The following is a 19,969-nucleotide window of genomic DNA, read 5'->3' as shown; positions in this document are numbered from 1 at the left end:
CCGCGGGGCCCAGAGTCCCGCCGCAGCCGCTTCACCCCCTTTCCAAGCTCCCTCTTTCGTCGCTCTGTTGCTCCAGCCTGCCCCCGCGGCAGCTCGATCGATCAGCTCAGCACTCACAACAACGGCGTTCGCGCCTGGGTTTCCCCTACTTGCCAACAAGCCAGCTTTTCATAGGTAGCGAAGGAAGAAGCTCGCCGCTGATTGGTTAGTGGCGGGGGCGCGTACGGGAGCTTGCCCTGAGGAGAGCGGTTGGGGCCATGTCGGCGGCGGCCGGAGGGTGGGAGGGCGACGGGCAGGGCCCGGGCGGCGCCGCGGGGGCCGGCGGCAGCGGCCTCCTCAACCGCTTCGTGCAGCTACCGGGCAGGCCCCGTTTCACCGGTGAGTGGCAGCCCCGCGACCTCGGGTGTTGGGGGCCGGGGCACCCCAAGGCGCTGAGGGGATGGGACCCTGCGGCTGGGGGTGTGACACCGGCCCCGCGGCTCTGGGGTATGCTGGGGGGATTTGGGGTACTCCATGTGTATGGGATGGGGAGGGGGGGAGTTGTGTGGGGAGGGCTGCGGTGTTCCCGGCCCAATAGGTCTGGGATATGGGGGTACAGTGAGAAGGGGGGCGATTATCTCCTTATAAATGGGCGTAGGGTGCTGAAGGGGACTCACAGGTTTGGGAGTGGAAGGGGGTCACCCCGTTCCTATGCCTTTAAATGGTGGTGGTTCTTCCCTCTCTAACTCAGCAGTCTCCTTGGTGATGCTCCACATGCCCATGGATAAGGGAGGAGTGGGAACGGGGAACCTCACAGTCCCATTTGGGGTCAACCCCATCACAGTCACCCTGAGTTCCTGAATGGATTTGTATGAGCCTATGGTGACATTGCTCCTTCAATCCCAGTATATCAGGTTTTTGGGGTGAGGGATTCCCTCCCTTGGAGGGGTGATGCTGGGATGGTGGGTCCAGGTAAGCAGAGGGCCATTGGATGAGACATCAGCCCAGTCCTGTGCCCTAGGAAAGCTGGTTCTTCCCTCTCTCCACCTCCCTTTTAGCAGTGTTGGTGTGCTGGGGGGGGGTTACCCCATGACTCTGGACCCCTAGCCCCAAGAGCCCCAAGATATTAGGGGGAAGAGGTTGAGGTTACCCCATAATCACAGCACTGGGGAGATCACCCCTTTCCCAACAGCTTTGTGATACTGGAAGGGATATGGGGCACCCCATGGTTATGCGATGGGGAGGATATCCAGTTGGTTTGGGGTCCCATAGCACCCCAGTTCTCAAGGACCACATATTGCTGGGGTGTGCCACCCAGCATGGGGTTACCCAGGCTCAGGGCATCATTTCTCCCCTGGCCCAGCCACTCAGATCCCTCACTGCCTATAGGGTAGCAATGTCTGGAGCACCCACAGCAGCTGGGAAGGGGCTGTCGGTGTGTCTATCTGTGTGGAACCTGTCTCAAGCTGGATTTGCAGCAAGGATGAGCGAATCCCTTCGAGCCTTCTGCAAGGCTGCTGTGAATGTGCTGAGTGGCCCCACACCTTCTATTTTTGGGCAGATTCTCAGACATGTTTCCTTCCTTCTGTAATAAAGGCCTTTTTTGGGAACACTGGATGTGATTAAGTTCCTGAATTTAATCATTGGCTTGAGTGAACTGGGAGCACATCCCCCTGGTACAGCTGTAGTGATCCCACTTTTACCTCTGGATTCTGTGCCAATGTGGAATACTGCACACAAGGGCAGATGCTGCAGCCCTGGTGACATGCTGCCCCCGTTCAGCTCAGCTTTAGCATTTAAGTCCAACCTGAGCAAACCCAAAGCTGATTGTCCACCTTCCTGAAAAATTTCTTGGTGGAAAACCCCCATTTGAGCCAATTCCTGGAGTTTTCTCCCCATTTGACACCTGATAATGTCCTATTTCTAGAGCTCCAGCAGCAGCTGCCTTTATGTAACCATTGAGATAGGGAGGGAGGAGTGGGGTTTTTACCCCCCCTCCTTCCATTTCCTCCAGCCAGGTTTGCTTTCTTACCTCCCAGTTCTCTTCCAGAGTTTCCAGGAGCATTCCTTCATTTCCTCCCCACCATCCAATGCCCTAGACTCTTTCCATAAGGAGAACTATCTCCTTTTAATCCCATTTTTATAAGCAATTCCTGTTGTGAAAGCATGTGAAGAACTTGCAGCACACTTTGGCATTGGATGTGTTTGCTACATGAATGTGTTTGCTACATCCCTCCCTGGAGAGCTCTTTTTGCTCCTGTGTGTCATTTGAAGTAGATCTGAACTATCTCTTGGTTAAACAGAAGAGCATACATGTTGATCTCGGGGCTGCTTCTGTCACATTCTCCTTTTCCACCTACTTGCAGAACAGATTTTAGACCTTTGTCACCTTGTTAATTTCATTTGCATGGAGGAATGACCACAAAAAAGTGAGCAGGCAGTAAGTGGGAGCTGGTGCCAGGGTTGTGCTGCTCCGTTTGATTTCTCAAGAGGAGCATTTCTCTTGAGGGTTTCTCCAGAGGGACATTTCTCAAGCAGCATCTACAAACCATGACTTAACAGCTCAAAAAAACCCCAAACAATCCGTGGTTTTGCTGCGTTGTGATGGGTAAAGATTCTTTATGCATCTAAAATCATACACTGGGGAAAGAAAAGGGAAGAGCAAGTTTTAGGTGCTTGTAAGCTTTGGAAAGACCAAAAATGTCAACTATAGGTGGTGTGTGGTTTGTTCTTCTCATCCCTGTCCACATTTAAACTGTTTCAGTGTTTTCACCAGACTCTTGGAGTTAAGGGAATAGAAATAATCTGCGAGACCAAAATATATCCCATTTATGCCCTTGCCTGGAGCTATCATTTCCCAGTGTAGCAGTCACATTAAGAGGTTTTCTGTATAGAGAGGTTCAGGTTTTAAATCCCAAACATCCCAAGTCCCTGTGTCCTGGTTGGAAGCAAGTTGAAAGCTGTTTCGTTGAAGAGCAATGTCCATGTGATACCTTAATCTTACCTTAAGGGAAACCTGGACAGGCTGGAAGGGTGGGCAAGCAAGAGCAGGGTGAAGTTGAACGTGACATCCCAAGGGCATTCCAGTATGGACTGGGATCTGTGTGGTGTGGGGAGCAGCCTTGCTAAAAGGGACCTGGGGGTCCTGGTGGACAAAAGGTTGTGTGTGAGTCAGCAGCAAAGGCGAATTGGGTCCTGGGCTGCATCCACAGGGACATTACTGGCAGAGAGGGATGGAATCATCCTGGTCTATCCAGTGTTTGTCAGGCTGCCCCTGGGATGCTGTGTGCAGTTCTGGTCCCTACAAGTCAAGAAAAACAAGGGCAGACTGGAGAGGGTTCAGAGGACAGGTTGGGAGGAGAAGTGATTGAGAGCAGCCCTGAGGAGAAGGACTTGGGGGTGCTGATCAATGAGAAACTCCCCATAGCCCGGCTTCAGTGTGTACTTGAGCCCAGAACCCTGCCTTGTGCTGGGCTGCACCCCCAGAGCATGAGCAGCAACTCAGGGAGGGGATCCTGCCCCTTTGTTCTGTTCTGGGACCTCACTTGCAGCCCTGTGTGCACTTCTGGTGTTCTCAACATCAGAAGCACATGGAGCTGTTGGAGCAAGTCCAGAGGAGGCCATGAGGATGACTGGGGCTGGAGCACCTCCCATATGGAGACAGGCTGATAACATTGGTGCTGTTGAGCCTGGACAAGAGAAGCTGCGTGGAGACCTCAGAGCAGCTTCCAGTGTCTGAAGGGAGCCTATGCTAGAGAGGGACTTTTCATAAGGGACTGTAGTGATAGGACAAGGGGTGATGGGTTAAAACTTAAACAGGGGAAGTTTAGATTGGATATAAGGAGGAAATTCTTTCCTGTTAGGGTGGTGAGGCACTGGAATGGGTTGCCCAGGGAAGTTGTGAATGCTCCATCCCTGGCAGTGTTCAAGGCCAGGTTGGACAGAACCTTGGGTGCCATGGTTTAGTGTGAGGTGTCCCTGCCCATGGCAGGGAGGCTGGAACTGGATGATCTTAAGGTCCTTTCCAACCCTGACTATTCTATGATTCTATTACTTCTGGTAACCTGCTGCTGCCAAGGAATCTTTGTGCTGTTTTGTTTTGTTACTCCTGGCTATTCATAGATTTCTGTTGCTGTCAAGGTCCCAAAGTTGGAATTTAATAAACTTTGAAGCTTGTGTTATAATAGAAACAGTATTTATGAACCAGCAGGTGCAATTCAGCTTCATCCTCCCCTGGGGACACCAGAACTGCACACAGTGCTGCAAGAGGGGTCTCACCAAAGCAGAATGGAGGGGCAGTTAAGATCACTTCAATTAATAGAAGAGTTTAGTTACAATTTAACTTGGTTTATCATTGTCCATTGCTTGCATAGGTGACTCAGAAGATGGACAACTTTTTTCCCTGTTTAATGAGTAGATAAGTCATCTTCTCTGAGCCTCCGCAAGTGGGAGGATCTAGTCCAGTGAGATGAAATGGTCAGTGAAGAATGAAGCTTAAACCTAGCAAGCTGGGAAACCTTTGGAGGGAAGTCAGTCCTTCATGTGGAACATGGGTTGAGCAAACAAAGCCTGAATAGAGCAGAGAATGTGTTATTCTTGAGCAGAGCAAAATGAAATTGGTTGTGTTTATAGCTACAGGGGCTCTGGTTGACATTTCCAGTTCTCCTTTTTTCTGGGAGTCACCACCATGTAGCAGGCACAGCAGGAGGAAACATTTTGGCTGCTGCCATCCCCAGTTTGATGCTTAATGCTGAAGACAGTGGATTTCCCCCTGAATTCATGGCCAGGGACAGGCCAGGATCTATAGCTTTTGACAAAGTTACCGAGTGAGTGGTTAATGGACTTTGTTCCTGTACTGCACAGAGTTCTTGGATTTGATGGGAATGAACAGGGAACTAGCGGCAGATGTGGTTTACAGCAGGAATGCTGCAGGGGAAGGATGGCCCTTTCAGGCTATCTCATTTGGGTACTTGGAATTACCTAGTTGACAGCAGCTTCACCTTCTGCTGCCCTTTTTGTGTCTTCAAAATATCTTCCAAAAAGCATCTTTTAAAGACAGGAGATGTGTTTGCAGGTAAATGGAAAGAGGTGAAACCAGTTGGCATGTCTGTGGGCTTCATGTACCCGTCTTGCTATCTCAAGGACCTGCAAGCATCAAACGTTGATGCCTTTCTGTTGAAACTTCACTGTTCTGGGGCTTTATGGCAAAGTCCCTCTTTGATTCTGGGAGGTGAATGGCAGAGAAAGTCTCCTTGGTTTTGTTCTTGAATCTATTTTCTTTGAATTATGCCTCTTCCTTTTCAGTCTGTTGGCATTATATAGAACTCAGCCTTATTTATGTTGGGCGCTTCTAAGGTTAGGCTGGATGAGGTGCTGGGACATCTAGTCTAGACTCTGCTTTTGGCAAGAAAGGTTGGACCAGATGATCCTTGAGGTCTTTTCCAACCTGGGATTCCTTGACTTTATGATTATTCTCTTCTGTCTGGAAGATTCTCATGGCAAGGGTTATAACTAGAGGGAAATAGGATCTATAGTTGAGGTAACATTTGAACTCCTCATTCCCTGTCACCTTTTAAATTCAATGAGTGACTGAATTAAATCCTCACTCCCCTGCAAAACATGTACATCAGTGCTCCTAATCATTGCTGGAATTAAGCTCCTGTTCCAGTTCTTCCAAGTCATCTCTTTGGAGACCTTCAAGGCAAACAGAAAAAGAAACAAGGAGGAGCTGCCTGTGGCCAAGCATATACACGTGAGATCCTCTATAGGCTGCAGACGCACGGGCACTTCTCAAACACAGTTTTGTTTGCAGATCCTCAACATCAGATGAATTCCCCTCTTGAAGCATCTCCAATTTCAAGAGTCTGAAGGATCACCTTGACTAAATACCTTTATTGTCAATGTATTCACTTCAAACTGAATCCATCTCTTTGGATAGCTTAAGAGTTTCAAATAAAGAAGTTCCAAAGGGATGGATGTTTCTCTTCCCAGTTGTGAATCACCTCTAAAGCACACAATGTTTGTTTAACAGTTTAGGCCAGTAGCTTCCTGGCTGCCACTGTGAGGACATGTAACACCCACCCTTTCTGTGCTGCAGTGTCCATGCCACACCATGTGTCTGAGGGTGCTGCTCTGTCTCAGTAGCCAGGCCAAAGACTCCAGATTTTTCCACTAATTCCTTAACTTTCTTCCCCTCTCTTTTAGCCAGTGCTGATTTTCTAAAGTGGGAATTGCTACAAGACACAATTATTACTGGAAACAACCCAAATCTGTCAAAACAGGTACAAGGACCTGCAGAGCAGCTGAGTTCTGGACAACAGCTGGAGCTTAAAGCAGCAAATGGGGAGCATGATGAAACAAAGCTGTTTGTGCTGAGTTAAACATTACTGTGTCTGGACAAAGCATTTATTTCACCTTTGCTGTAGGAAAGATTCTTGATGGCTTGTTCATTGTTGTCAGATTTGTCGCTGAGGATTGTAACAGCCTCTAAGAAGCAAACATGGGTCCTACTTCAATGTTTCTCTGGGTCCTGTTCCATCCTAGAAGTGTGTAAAAGAGCTGTGGGAGCAGTTGGGTGGTGAAGATCTCTGGTTTGTTTGGGTGAGGAGTCTTCAGTGAACTTCTTTTGATGCCTCCGGGCCATGTTGGCAGGGTTTGGAGCAGTCTGCTCTAGTGGAAAGTGTCCCTGTCCATGACAGGGAGGTGGAAGTGGATGAGCTTTAAGGTCCCTTCTAAAACAAACCAGCCTGGGATACTATTTTGGGCGGTTTCTCTTTACTGTCAACTGAACCAAAGCAGGTCTTGAGGTGCCACAAGCAAAGGATGTGCTTGAGGGAGTGATGGTTACGCACTGAAGTTGTACATCTCGGGGACTATTATGTATCCTCCTCAAAATGAAGCTTAGAGTTACTCTCACCATAACACTTGTATTGCATAGAAAACATGATTTTTGAAACCTCCCTGTTTTCTACATTTGTCTCAAACCAGCTTCTTTGTTCAGGACCTGATCATTTTCTGTTCCTTTCATGTTATTAATTCCTTTATGGACCTGTATCTTGTAGGAAAATATCCATGTCTGGCACTGTGCTTGGCTCTTGCTGTGCATTGAACCCGAGCAAGCTTGGAATTGCTTTTTGATCAACTGCTGTTCTCCAACAAGAATATTGCTCTATAGGTTCTCCTGGACTGAATCAGTCTTTTATTGTCTATTCCAGTTCAGTCCTGAGCCTGTCCTCCCTGATTTTATTCCCATTGGCTTATAGTAAAGAGGGTGGGCAGCCCTTTTGGAAAGGGCTGTGTCTGCCTGTAGTGAAGCATCTGTAGGATCTTGGATGGGTTCCCTCTGTGCATCCTCCCAGTGAAAGTGCCTTTGTCTATAAGCAGATTTTCATCATGGAATGGTTTGGGTTGGAAGGGACCTTAAAGCTCCTCCAGTTCCAACCCCTGCCATGGGCAGGGACCCCTTCCACTAGAGCAGCTTGCTCCAAGCCCCTGTGTCCAACCTGGCCTTGAGCACTGCCAGGGATGGGGCAGCCACAGCTTCTCTGGGCACCCTGTGCCAGCGCCTCAGCACCCTCACAGGGAAGTGCTTCTGCCTAAGAGCTCATCTCAGTCTCCCCTCGGGCAGGTTCAAGCCATTCCCCTTGGCCTGCCCCTACAGGCCCTTGTCCCAAGCCCCTCTCCAGCTTTCCTGCAGCCCCTTTAGGCACTGGAGCTGCTCTAAGGTCTCCCCTTCAGGAGCCTTCTCTTCTCCAGGCTGCCCCAGCCCAGCTCTCTCAGCCTGGCTCCAGAGCAGAGCTGCTCCAGCCCTCGCAGCATCTCCATGGCCTCCTCTGCACTCACTCCAACAGCTCCACATCCCTCTTGTGCTCTTTGCTGTATCAGACCTGTGTTGCTTAATGTTTAGGTAGCTGAGGGGTGTCCAGGGTGAAAGAGCCTTCTTGAGATACAAGGTGCAAGGAGCAGAAGAGAAGAAACCAAGAGCAGGTTTGTGTAGGAGGGGAGAGCAAATCATTACTTTTCTTCTTTATTCCCATCTGGCAGCTCAAATATAAACATTTTGGAACTGTTTCCTAAGTGAGATCTGCCACAGAGAGTGACAGAAGGGGGAATTTGTAAGATAGCTCAGAAATCGGTCTCATGGAAGGATTGACACATGGATTGTTGTGCATCACCCCACAGGCAGGTCTCTAGGCTGGTGTGGTCCAGGGCCTCAAGACATGAATGCGATGGTGACATAGAAGCACAGAATGGCTTGGGTTGGAAAGGACCTTAAGATCATCCCGTTCCAGCCCCCTGCCATGAGCAGGGACGCCTCACACTAGACCGTGCCACCCAGAGCTCTGCTTGGAGAAGTGGATCTGTCACTACAGAGCTGTGTCCCCCTGGCTGCAGCTGTGCTTCCCTATGGCTAAATGCCAGACACTCTTGTTGGAGGATCACCAGAAAGCTGGAATTGCTTTGCTCTGGAGCCAGGCTGAGAGAGCTGGGCTGGTTCCACCTGGAGAAGACTCCTAAAGGGGAAGACCTTAGAGCATCTCCAGTGCCTAAAAGAGCCACCAGTGGATGTATTCCTGACCCTCACATGCAAGCTCAGCTCCTCTGCTGTCCATTCACTGAATCTCTTTTAACTTCTTGTTTTGTTGTAGGCCACAGATCTCCACCAGCAAGAAGTGGCCATCGTTGTGTGGCAGATAATGCCAACTTGTATGTGTTTGGAGGCTACAACCCTGACTACGAGGAGTCTGGAGGGCCAGAGAATGAGGACTACCCCCTCTTCAGGGAACTCTGGCGGTACAACTTTGCTACAGACACCTGGCACCAGATGAGCACTGAAGGCTACATGCCCAGGGAACTGGCCTCCATGTCACGTACGTATGGAAACTCAATTCCTTTGCACCCTCTCCTGAAGCTATTTTAATCAGTGTCACTTGTGGAATGCAAAACTGGGCAAGAACTGGACAATTTGGATCCTACTTCCAGCTGTAGGCCTTGAGTTTGAGTGCCTTTTGTGATTTTTCTTTCCCCCTTTGCTGAGGTTAAGGCAAAGAGTTTCAAATGCAAGAGGTTGTCCTCAGGTATTTAATAGTTGCATTGCACCTGCACCTCCAGCAGGTTGATGCTCAGTGCACTCAGACATCCCAGAGCATCCCAAAATAGATCTCTTTGTTCATTACCCATTTTTAAAAGTAGGCCTTTGGTTTCCATGGTTTTAGGTTGCAGTCTTTCTCCTTTAGGGCATTGCAAAGCTATAAATGCAGAGTGTGAATTGTAGGGTATTGAACAATACTGAACTCTCTGTTGTCTCCAAAGCAGTCTTGTTCTGTTTCGCTGCATCTCACAGCAACAGCTCTCATTGCTCTGTCTCCTTCCCCTAGTTGTGCTTCATGGCAACAACCTGCTGGTGTTTGGGGGTACTGGGATCCCCTTTGGGGAGAGCAATGGCAACGACGTCCACGTCTGCAATGTCAAGTACAAAAGATGGGCTCTGCTCAGCTGCCGAGGAAAGAAACCAAATCGGATCTATGGGCAGGTATGAAGGACAGAGCCTTGTGAGGCACTTTGTGCCTGTGTGCACTGGGCTGTGTGCCACAGAGCACAGAGCTCTCTTCTCTGCTAGTTGTTCTCTGTGTATGTAAGTGTAAGTAGAGGCAGGTTCACTCATAAATAGAGCAGTCTCGGTTCTTTAGGTTTTCAAAGGAATAGTCTTCTTGTAGTTAGAAAAGCCAGAATTTGTTCACTAACTGTCAGATGCAGTTGAATGCAAAAGTGTGCCTGACTTAAGGAATGGTTCTAGAGTTCTAGGTAGGTTCTGGAGTCGCACTGCAGCCTCCTTACAGCCTTTAAAACTCAAGTTATAAGTGCAAACAGTGGCCAGTAGATCTTATTTGTAATAGAATAACAACTTTGAGGACTTTCCATAATATCCTGGGTAAACATGATGTACAAAACAACAGACTGACTCTCACAGGAGGCTGCTACCTTTTGCTGTGCTTTCCAATAATACTCCCAATGTACTTGTGGTGCAGACATTTATAACCCATCTAATGTCTCCTTCAGATGCGTGCCAGATGGTTGGATAAAGAAAGCAGCATTCACTTTTCCCAGTTCAGCTCAAGCTGGCGTTGGGCAAACAGGTAGTTGGGAGCAGAATGTGTCTGCTTCCACCTTGGACTGCACCAGGGAATGGTGCCTTCACAGTTTCGGTAGGGTAATAGTCCTGTGTGCTTTCCAATTGCACACTCTCTCTGTTGTTGAGTCTGAATTGCCCACTGTGGGGTTTCCCCTGTTTATCCTTAATGCCACTGGCTATCTCATAGCTGGTTTATAAGAATCTCTGTAACAGTATCTGTATAAGGTCAGCATGGAAGAGATTTAGGGTTAACTGTGCTTTGGGTTTAGCTCCTGAGAGCCCCTGCTGCACTGATCTGCCTTGTGTGATGCCTAAAACTCAGCAGCTCCACTTCTAGGTCTTCATCTTGTGATCATGGAGTTACTTTCCACTCCTGCAAACACCTCCTGCCCCCCATCTATTGTATATCATCTTTGTTTGCCCTTCATGCTGCTCACTTTGTGAACTATAGGTAGAACTTTTCAGGCAGTGTCTCGCTTTGGGAGGGCAGGAACCCTCTCTCAGACACAGGATGTCATGTGTCTTTTTAACTGGTTTCTCTCTGTTACCTGCCAGGCCATGGCCATCATCAATGGTTGTCTCTATGTGTTTGGAGGAACAACTGGTTATATTTACAGCACTGACCTCCATAAACTTGACCTCAACACTAGAGAGTGGATCCAGCTGAAACCAAACAACATGTCCTGTGACATGCCAGAGGAGAGGTGAGAAGCTGGGCAGTCTCAAAGAGCTTTTGCACTGGGGACTCACCGTCTTTACTGGGAGTGAGAGGCTGAGAACACACAGGCAGGGTGCTTTTAGAGCAGTGTTTTTGGCTGTGAACCTGGCACAGCCAGTGCTCCAGCAGCCTGGTGTGCAAGGGGATGTGAAGCCTTTGCCAGGATGCTGATTTGGACTTTGTGGTGCCAGAGCAGAGCTGGGGACCTGGAGCAGCTGGTGAGTGCTGAGGAAGGGAAGAGGTTCCAGTTGCTCCGTGTCCCTTGTCCTGTTCTGTACCAAGGTGTGGAGGAAGGAGGGCAGGGAGATCAATCTGTGACCATCTTAGGTTGGAATATTAATGGTTAATCATGGTACTCCATAAATCTTTGTACTCTGCTCTCAGAAGATGCCTTTCGAGCTTGTGGGGTGCAGCTTAGATTGCTCATGAAAGCTGCCACTTCTTCTGAATGCTCTCAACCTGAGGGACTGATGCAGCGTGGCCAGGCTTGGGGTGTCTGCTTAAAGCACTACAATGTAATGGTATTTTCCAGAAGACTTTTGTTGTTGCACTGACTGCTTGTGCTTAAAAGTCCTTTTTGGTACTTCCAGGTACAGACATGAAATAGCCCACGATGGTCAACGGATTTATATCCTGGGAGGTGGAACTTCGTGGACAGCTTATTCCTTAGATAAGGTAATCACCTTCATTTTGCACATCTGTTATCAAAGATTCTCCTTTTAAAACACTTGGGACATCTTTCTAAATGTTGTGCCAAAGCAGGAAAGTGCAAATACCTAAAGGTGGGCCTAAAGGACATCTGGAGAGGGGCTTTGGACAAGGGCCTGTAGGGACAGGCCAAGGGGAATGGCTTGAACCTGCCAGAGGGGAGATTGAGCTGAGCTCTTAGGCAGAAGCTCTTCCCTGTGAGGGTGCTGAGGCTGCCCCATCCCTGGAAGCGTTCAAGGCCAGGTTGAACATAGGGGCTTGGAGCAAGCTGCTCCAGTGGAAGGGGTCCCTGCCCATGGCAGGGGTTGGAACTGGATGAGCTTTAAGGTCCCTTCAACCCAAACCATTCCATGATTCTAAAACAAAGAAATTCCTTGATGTTAAGTTCATATATTGATACGATGACTCTTCTCTTCCCCCTTAATTGTAAGCTTTAATTTCCTTTCTTGTGGTCCACGTTTCTCTCTGATACAACTTGGGGAGGGAAGAACACAGTCATCTTGAGCGCCAAAGTGATAAATGAGGACACTTCAAATAGTGCTCTGCTTTCATGTAAGCTGAAACTGCAGCAGGGAAATGACTTTTTATCTCTCCATTTTCTGCATTTCTTTCCTCCTTGCGTGCAGTATGAACTAGGCATTTCTAAACACTTCTGAGAACTGGAGGGCGTGGGTTTAATGGCTACAGGTGTTTAGAAGCACTATTCTTTTTCTTCAGCTCTAGGGCTGAAATAGCAAAGCCTGAGGTGAAAACTTTAGTAAGCTGCTGTTCTTTGAAGGTGATTTTATACCTGCTTAGTCACTGGCTGAGATTAGCTATTTTTGGTTTTACACTTAACGAGAAAGAGTTGGTATTTATAGTGGTTTCCTGGGTCAGAGCCTGAAACTACGTCATCGGCGTGATGGGAGGGCTAGGAGAAACAAATGGCTTCTCTTTGTCTCTTCAGATCCATGCCTACAACATTGAAACCAACACCTGGGAGGAAATTGCCACAAAACCTCACGAAAAAGTTGGTGAGTCTGGAATTTCCCCCTGGAATTCCCCTTAGAGAGTGGCCAAGATGCTTGAAGATGCAGTTTTTTGGCAGGCTGAAAGCCTTCTTCATAACCTTGTCATACAGAATGTGACAACACTGGCTTCAAGGTCCTGCTTGCTTAGAGCTTAAACCCATCTGAAGCATATTTAGCAGCCTGGCTTCTGTCCCTCCCTGGTTGGGAAGGATGACAGTGGCTGGCTCTCCTCCCAGAAGAAGATACACATCACCTCTGCTCCCTTTGAGGGACCACATGCTGGCCTGGGTAGCAGCAAGGGTTTTCCTGGAACCTTGGCTGCTGCTTTCACCAAGCCAGAGCTGAGAGCTGGAGTCTGTGAGGAATGAGATTCCAGCACATTTCTTCCTTCCCTGGAGAGCAAGTAGGAGTCAAATATGAAACAGCAGTTGCTGAATTAGAGATGTTATACCTGGGATTGTAGGAAGAAGCCCCTTATAAAGGAAGCAAGTGCCTCCTATCCATGATTATGTGTTGAAATATAATCACCAGTTTGCCCAAGCACTTTAAAGCAACTATAATTGATTCTTCTCTTCATTCTACTCAGGCTTCCCAGCAGCCAGAAGATGCCATAGCTGTGTTCAGATCAAAAATGGTAAGATGTACCTCGAGTACTGGTGTATCTTATACGATCTAGCAATGAGAACCTCATCCTTCTAGCCTGAGAGCTGCTGACCTCCAGCACACATTTGAGACTACTGCAGGGCACATGTGTCTTTTCTGGAAGAGGATTTCTTTCTGCTTAACAGGCCTTAAGCTGCCCAGTTGGCACCACTCCGCTTCCCAGGAAAGTGCTGGAGTCACCATCCCTGCAAGTGTTCACACACCATGTAGACGAGGCCCTCAGTGCCAGGGGTTAGTGGTGGCCTTGGCAGTGTTGGGGAATGGTTGGACTGGATGCTCTTAAAGGGCTTTTCCAACCTGGCTGATCCCTTGATTCTATGAGGAATCTTGCTGCTGTAGGTGAATTTACTCCTGCCCTGAACAGTCACTTCCTGGAATTCTGCAGTATTTTATGCAACATCTAAAGCTCATGTGGCCATCTCAGTGTAAAAGAGCACATTTTAGCCACGAGTGTCCATGGTGCTTTGCAACTTCCTGGTTACAAACTCCTGAACAGGTATGAATGATGCGACTGCTACAGCTTGAGGACTGTATAGTCTTTACAGAAAGACAAAGTGAGGCCAAGTCCTGGAATCCAAGTTCTGAGATGAGATTGTTCAGGGATGATCTTAAGGTCCTTTCCAGCCCTAAGTCTTCTGTGGTTCTATCTTTACTGTGAGGGTGGTGAGGCACTGGAATGGGTTGCCTAGGGAAGTTGTGAATGCTCCATCCCTGGCGGTGTTTAAGGCCAGGTTGGATTGAGCCTTGGGTGACATGGTTTAGTGTGAGGTGTCCCTGCCCATGGCAGGGGGTGGGAACTGGATGATCTTAAGGTCCTTTCCAACCCAAACTATTCTATAATTTCTTCTGATCAATGTCAGAAGATAGAGAAGGCTCCAGGGAGACTTTAAAGCAGCTCCAGTGCCTAAAGGAGCTGCAGGAAACCTGGAGAGGGGCTTGGGACAAGGGCCTGTAGGGACAGGCCAAGGGGAATGGCTTGAACCTGCCAGAGGGGAGACTGAGCTGAGCTCTTAGGCAGAAGCTCTTCCCTGTGAGGGTGCTGAGGCGCTGGCACAGGGTGCCCAGAGAAGCTGTGGCTGCCCCATCCCTGGCAGTGTTCAAGGCCAGGTTGGACACAGGGGCTTGGAGCAAGCTGCTCTAGGGGAAGGGGTCCCTGCCTGTGGCAGGGGTTGGGACTGGAGGAGCTTTAAGGTCCCTTCCATCCCAAACCAGGCTGTGATTCTGTAAGTGGCCCCTGTGCTGGGACTGATTTGGGAGGTTCTGAGACCTTCTGTTGAGGTAAAACAATTGCTGATCCTAAAACTCCTCTGGGAAGGTGATCACTGACTTAAGTCCCAGCATGTTCAGCAGTTTCTGCACTAAGGATGGCTTTCCTGTCTTACAGATGTGTTTGTTTGTGGAGGATACAACGGAGAAGCCATTCTGGGAGACGTTTGGAAGTTGAATCTACAAACTTTCCAGTGGGTCAAGCTGCTGGCTGCCATGCCAGAGCCAGTGTATTTTCACTGTGCTGCTGTCACACCAGTAAGTGACTCATTTGTTTCCTACGAATCTGAAGTTCAAACTGTTCATCCAACCACTCTGACGTTTGTGTGGGCTGCAGATAGAGCTGAAGCAGGGTTACCAAGGAGGTGACCTCCACTGTAGGAGCTAAAGGCTGGTGTGAGGTCACTGCATCGACTGCTTTTACTCCTGCTGCTGTTTGAAGAGCTGGAACACGCAGTATGTTCTGCTCTCTAAAAGCAGTGATGCATTTTAGCTTTTAAACTGTATCAGCTCTGAGGACTAATTCCATGTATGAGCAGCAGTTCTTGTTCGTAGAAGGAAAAAGGACAAATAGTGCCCTAAGTAAACTGGTTTTGCTTACTGAGAGCAGCCTGAGGTGAAGGATTACAGGTGAGTAGCATTCTTTGGAAGACACTGCTGACAAAATATAGGTTAGTATAGGAAATATTTATATATATAGCAAAGTATAGGAAGGTATTGCCAGAGCTGTTTGTGTTAACCAGAAGCTTAGAGACCTGTGATTGATAGGTAGGCTGCAGGCAGCAAGAAAGACATTTAGCTGTGATTTCAGCTCATCATCACCTTAGGGCAGTGGGTGAGGGCAGAAATCAGGTTCTTTGATTGTAAGTGCAGATTTGACCTCGTTTGGAGATAGCTATAAATGCAGCTTCTTGGGAAACTGGTCTGATGAAGGTGTTTCCCAAGCAGGGAACTGCAGGTGGGTGCCTGGACACAGCAGGAATGCCTTTTGTTTTCCTGTGTATTGAAGAAATGCCACTCACAAAATAGGTTAGCAGCTGAGCTTCTCCCATTTCCCATGTCACTCCTGTGCTGAGGTAGCAGAGGGAATGCAGCATATATATGTATGGTGGGGGTTTAGTTTAAAAGAATACATTCTTTTTAGCTGAAACCCAAGTATGGTTCCATACTAATTTATTAATGCTTTTCCCAACTCTTAAAATGTATTTTTGGGGGTAGAATTCACCTAAAATACAGAGCAGAGTGCTGGAAATAGCAGATCCATGCTTTGGGATGAGCCCTTCAGCACTGATTCCTCCACTTGGCTATGAGAGGAGCACGACTGGCTCAGGCAGTGACACTTCTATGTGCACACAGAGGTGTGTGAGCTCAATCTCACTCTGTGATTTAACCAGCTGGGAATCTGGAGAGCTAAATCCTGCTTTTCCTCCCTGTGTTGCTCCTCAGCACCTTCTGTGCCCTGTGTAACTCCCTCTTTTCCCACCTAGGCTGGCTGCATGTACGTTCATGGAGGGGTGGTCAACATCCATGAGAACAAACGAACTGGCTCTTTGTTTAAAATGTGGCTGGTGGTGCCCAGCCTGCTGGAACTATCCTGGGAGAAGCTCCTGGAATACTTCCCTCACTTAGCAATCCTCTCCAGATCTCAGCTTCTGCACCTTGGACTGACACAGGGACTTGTTGAGCGACTAAAATAAGACCAGCTCATGCTTCCGTCCAAGACATACTACGTTCCAGAAGCCCCCCTTCCCACCTCCCCTTATTTATGGATACCATGGATGGTCTTGCTAAGAACATGGAGGAACCTGCTCAGCGCCTTATTCAAGCAACTACATCGATGCCTTCCTAGAGATTGTTACTTTCAGTTGTTGAAAAGCCACTTTTTATTTATGGATCTCTAAATTACACCATTTAATCCAGAAAACTGTTCTCTGGTACTGTTTCATAACATCCAGCCATTGATCTGGTGTCAGCACATGCTTGCAACTAAACCGGGGAGGGTGGGAGCTTTGGGAATGTCCAAACCCATGCTTACATGTGGTGCACTCAACTTTTTATTTCTATCCAACAGAGGATGCTCAGTGCGGAGCAACAGCCACCCTGTTCTTTTGCTTTGGAGAGCACTCATCCCCTGCCACTCAGCTGAGCTCTCTAAACCCAACAGCTCCTGCTTTTGAAGGCTTTGCATGTGTTCCATGGGCATGTTCCCATCTCTTGGAGCTTCAGAAGACGGCTGGAACGTCGCATGGGGCAGCGAGTGAAGCTTTGCCTGTGCAGCTTTTCCAGTGCAGTGACTTGAACCACCCCCTGTCTGTGTGTTCCTCACCTTTTCATGTGGAAATGTTTGCTTGGAAGACTGCTTTAAAAGTTGCCACTTCCTGGACTATTGTGTAGTTTACTCAGGGTGCTGAGGGGAGGGAAAGGTTTGTGCTGAAGCTGTTTTAACTCTTGCTGCTCACCTTGCAGCAGCAAAAACTCACCCTGGAGCTGTCAGAGCTCGCTTTTAACCTGCAGCACATCAGACCCAGTGCCTGGGCATGAGCTTTGTGTTTTTCTGCCTGCCATATAGCACATGTTGGCCTTTTTCTACTCAGCTTCATGTTCCCCTGGGGTGGGGATGTTCTTGATGTATGTGGTTTTAACCAAGGTTCCCAAGTGGCTTCCTGGCTCCTTGGAAGCTCATGGATTGCTCATCCCAGGAAACACAGCATCAAAAGAAGGGGAGAGGGAAGATCTCTCCCTCTTGCTGTGAGCAGTGGTCATGGCCACACAGGCAGGAGGCTGGCCCCTGTGTTGTTGTGCTCCATATACAGTGACGTTGGCTCTGGAGACCACACTAAGTGGCTGCTGGAGCAGCTCCACTTGGCTGGCATCACATTTGTGCAAAGTCCTTTTCAGTTGAAGACCATTTTTAAGTGCCTTTTCTTTTAAATCAGCTTTTCTAAGTCCCTTCCCCTTCCTCCCATCAGAGACAAAGGGGTCATTTGGGGATTTAGTTTCTTTTGAAGAGATTACATTTAAATAAACCATAGCATTGGCTTTGTGTTGTTATTTCAACAGCACTGCCTCATCTATCTCTGCTACCCCTCTTAGGGAGCACCCAACTGACCATTAGGGGTGAAGTTCTCCTACTGATTTACCCCAGTATTAAGCTTTCCCTGTTCTTGGGGATAGTTTTCCCTCTTATAGCATCACTTGCTGTTTTCTCTCCTCCAAATCCCAAGAAAACAAAGGTTGGGCATCCCCCTGAAGCATTTCCTGGTGCTTTGGACCACCCAAATCGGTGGAAGTGGCTTGCAACTCTGGTTTACCTCCCCTTTGTTGTACCTTTGCAGCTCAAAGGGCAGAGCTGGGAACTTCAGCTGTGCCACGTGGCTTTGACAGTCCCCAGTCTGCATTTGGGCTAGTTTCTGGCTCAGAACCTGTGCTCCTGGAGAGTATCATCACCCTATTTCAACCCCTTCCAAGCCACCTGACTGCTTGCTGCAGCTCAGCAGTGAGCCCAGACCCTGCAGGCAGTTGGGGAATGGGGTAACTGCTCTCCTGCCCCTGGCTTGGGGTGTCATCTTCTGCAGGACCACATCGGGTCCTTTCTCCTTCTTCTGACCTGAGCTCAGTGGCTCTCACTTCTTGCAGAGGCTGAATGTCTGCACTTCAGCTTTGCCTCCTGGCCTCCAGTTCCACTGGGACCTTTGTACTGCAACAACCTGATCATACATGTGCTGATTCTTCCCTTACCTTAAAGGGCATCTCCCGTCAGCACCAAGATGGCATTAAAGCCATCCAAGCCTGGGTCTGTGAGCAACTATGGCCTTGAGCTCTTGTGTTCTCCTCACTTTGGCAGGGCCCCCAGATGTGAACACAGGGAAGGACACATCTGGCCTCAGCATGGCTCTATACTGACACCTATAACACTGTCCCTTAATCTTAGCTTCAAATCCTGACATGGAATGTGTTCAGACACCCAGGAAGGATGATACAACCCTTGACATCCCTCTAGACACACCAAGTCACTGTTGGGTCACCCAAGCACTCAAGGTGCTGGACCACTGTAAGTGCAAGCCCAGAGCCCATCTCTCCCATCCCAGTCACCTGTATGATGGGTACAAGACCTCAGAGGCTGCTCCTTCCCAAAATTGCCTTGTTTTAAGCACTGCAAAGCACCCAGCTCCCTTCTAAGGCTTTGAGTTCCTGCTCCTCCACTCTGTGTTGAGGTTTTGAATACCTAAAGCTACTTCTGGCTCATGGTGGCAAAGGCTTTGCTCTGGGTGCAGCTTGAAGGATACATGGCTCCAGTGTTTCTTGCTCCATCTCCTCTTTGTCTTCACCTGCATCCCAAGTGATGCCCAAGTGCTAGTTCCTTTTAAAGGAAAGTTAATTCCCTCTGTGCAATTCCATGTGAAAGCAAAACAGCAGTTACTGCCCCTGCCAGGGCAGAGCTACGATTTCCTTAAGAGAGAGGAACAAGGATTCAGCATCTGTAGCAACTCACAGAAGGAGAGGAGTTCACATCCAGAAAGCTGCTGGGGATGGGACAGGACACACCAAGACAGAGAAATCCACCTTAGAACAGGGGTTTGCCTTCACCCACAACTTACACCTGCTGCCAGCCCCAAACAGAGCAGCTTGGGGTGATGTGGGCCCTCTTCAGGGCACCCTTGTAGCCAACCAGCAGGTAATGCTGAGCTGGGCCTGCTTCCATAGACACAAAGACTGGCTCTAAGAGACCCCCAAAGCATCCCTCAGCCCCGGGTAGACGTTTTCTGCTTGGCCTCAGCTGAGCTGTAGGAAAACCTGCTCAGTGCCATCATGGGCCCTCTCATTCCATACCTTTTCCATCTCCTATTGCTATTGAGCCATCAGCCAACTTTGGATACTCACCCAGGAACATTCCCAACCATCTGGATTGTCCGTACTGAATGCTCTACCAGGAAATGAGCTTGATAAAGCAGTACTATTGACTGCTATCAGGCTGCTACCCACCTCTCTCTGGGCTGTTCTATGTCTAGTCCTGTCTCACTGCTGACTATGGGATGTTTTGGAGCCCAGTGTTCACTGGAGCCACTGAGCAGTGGTCCCCTTCGTGGTTTTTATGCCAACATTGGACTGGGGAGGGAGAAGGGGCACAGGAAGCTCAGTGCCTGGGTTCAGCTATTGTCAGTGTCCTGCTTTGGGGTCGGTTTGGGTGTTTGTTAAAGCTGGGACAATAAATCCATCCAAGGCACCTTTGTCCCCTCACCTCAGCCACTGGGGTTTCCCTTCACAGGGGGAGATGAACTGGGCCCTGATAACACTTTGTACCGTGCAAACAGCACCAAGAGAATCCCTGACCCCTCCCAGGAGCCTGTAAGAGGCCTCTGAGCAAGGACGGCCCCAGACCAGGCTGGAATCAAGAGCTGGAGCCCAAAGCCATCCCACTGCTGGCCCTGTCCCCATGGTATCATGGTGGGTCTCCCTTGGGCGCTGCAACAGGGGACACTGAGTGCTTCCTGC

General features: G+C 48.8%; 1 protein-coding gene across 1 annotated transcript; it reads left to right on the top strand.

The window, feature by feature from the left end:
• The first annotated feature begins 235 nt into the window (after positions 1-235).
• KLHDC10 (kelch domain containing 10) lies at positions 236-17,527 on the top strand. Its single transcript, XM_061346844.1, has 9 exons — positions 236-378; positions 8,628-8,849; positions 9,357-9,511; positions 10,667-10,815; positions 11,420-11,504; positions 12,484-12,550; positions 13,134-13,181; positions 14,595-14,734; positions 15,964-17,527. Exons 1-9 carry the CDS (start codon positions 258-260, stop codon positions 16,171-16,173), a joined length of 1,197 nt encoding a protein of 398 aa, XP_061202828.1. The 5' UTR covers positions 236-257; the 3' UTR covers positions 16,174-17,527.
• The last annotated feature ends 2,442 nt before the right edge of the window (positions 17,528-19,969 follow it).

This window comes from Neopsephotus bourkii, unplaced genomic scaffold (genome assembly GCF_033783945.1).
Source record: "Neopsephotus bourkii isolate Nb327-2 ecotype Australia unplaced genomic scaffold, CSIRO-AGI_Nbou_v1 NB_281, whole genome shotgun sequence".
Classification (NCBI taxonomy): Eukaryota; Metazoa; Chordata; class Aves; order Psittaciformes; family Psittacidae; genus Neopsephotus; species Neopsephotus bourkii.
The sequence above is the reverse complement of the archived record's forward strand: the minus strand, read 5'-3'. Positions and strand labels throughout refer to the sequence as shown.

What these genes read in the sequence shown, in the direction of transcription:
- KLHDC10 (XM_061346844.1), top strand. Translation starts at nt 258, where the DNA reads ATGTCGGCGGCGGCCGGAGGGTGGGAGGGCGACGGGCAGGGCCCGGGC. An exon ending in GGAACTGGCCTCCATGTCAC is followed by an intron (nt 8,850 to 9,356) that starts GTACGTATGGAA and finishes TCCTTCCCCTAG; the next exon opens with TTGTGCTTCATGGCAACAAC. An exon ending in ACTGTGCTGCTGTCACACCA is followed by an intron (nt 14,735 to 15,963) that starts GTAAGTGACTCA and finishes TTTCCCACCTAG; the next exon opens with GCTGGCTGCATGTACGTTCA.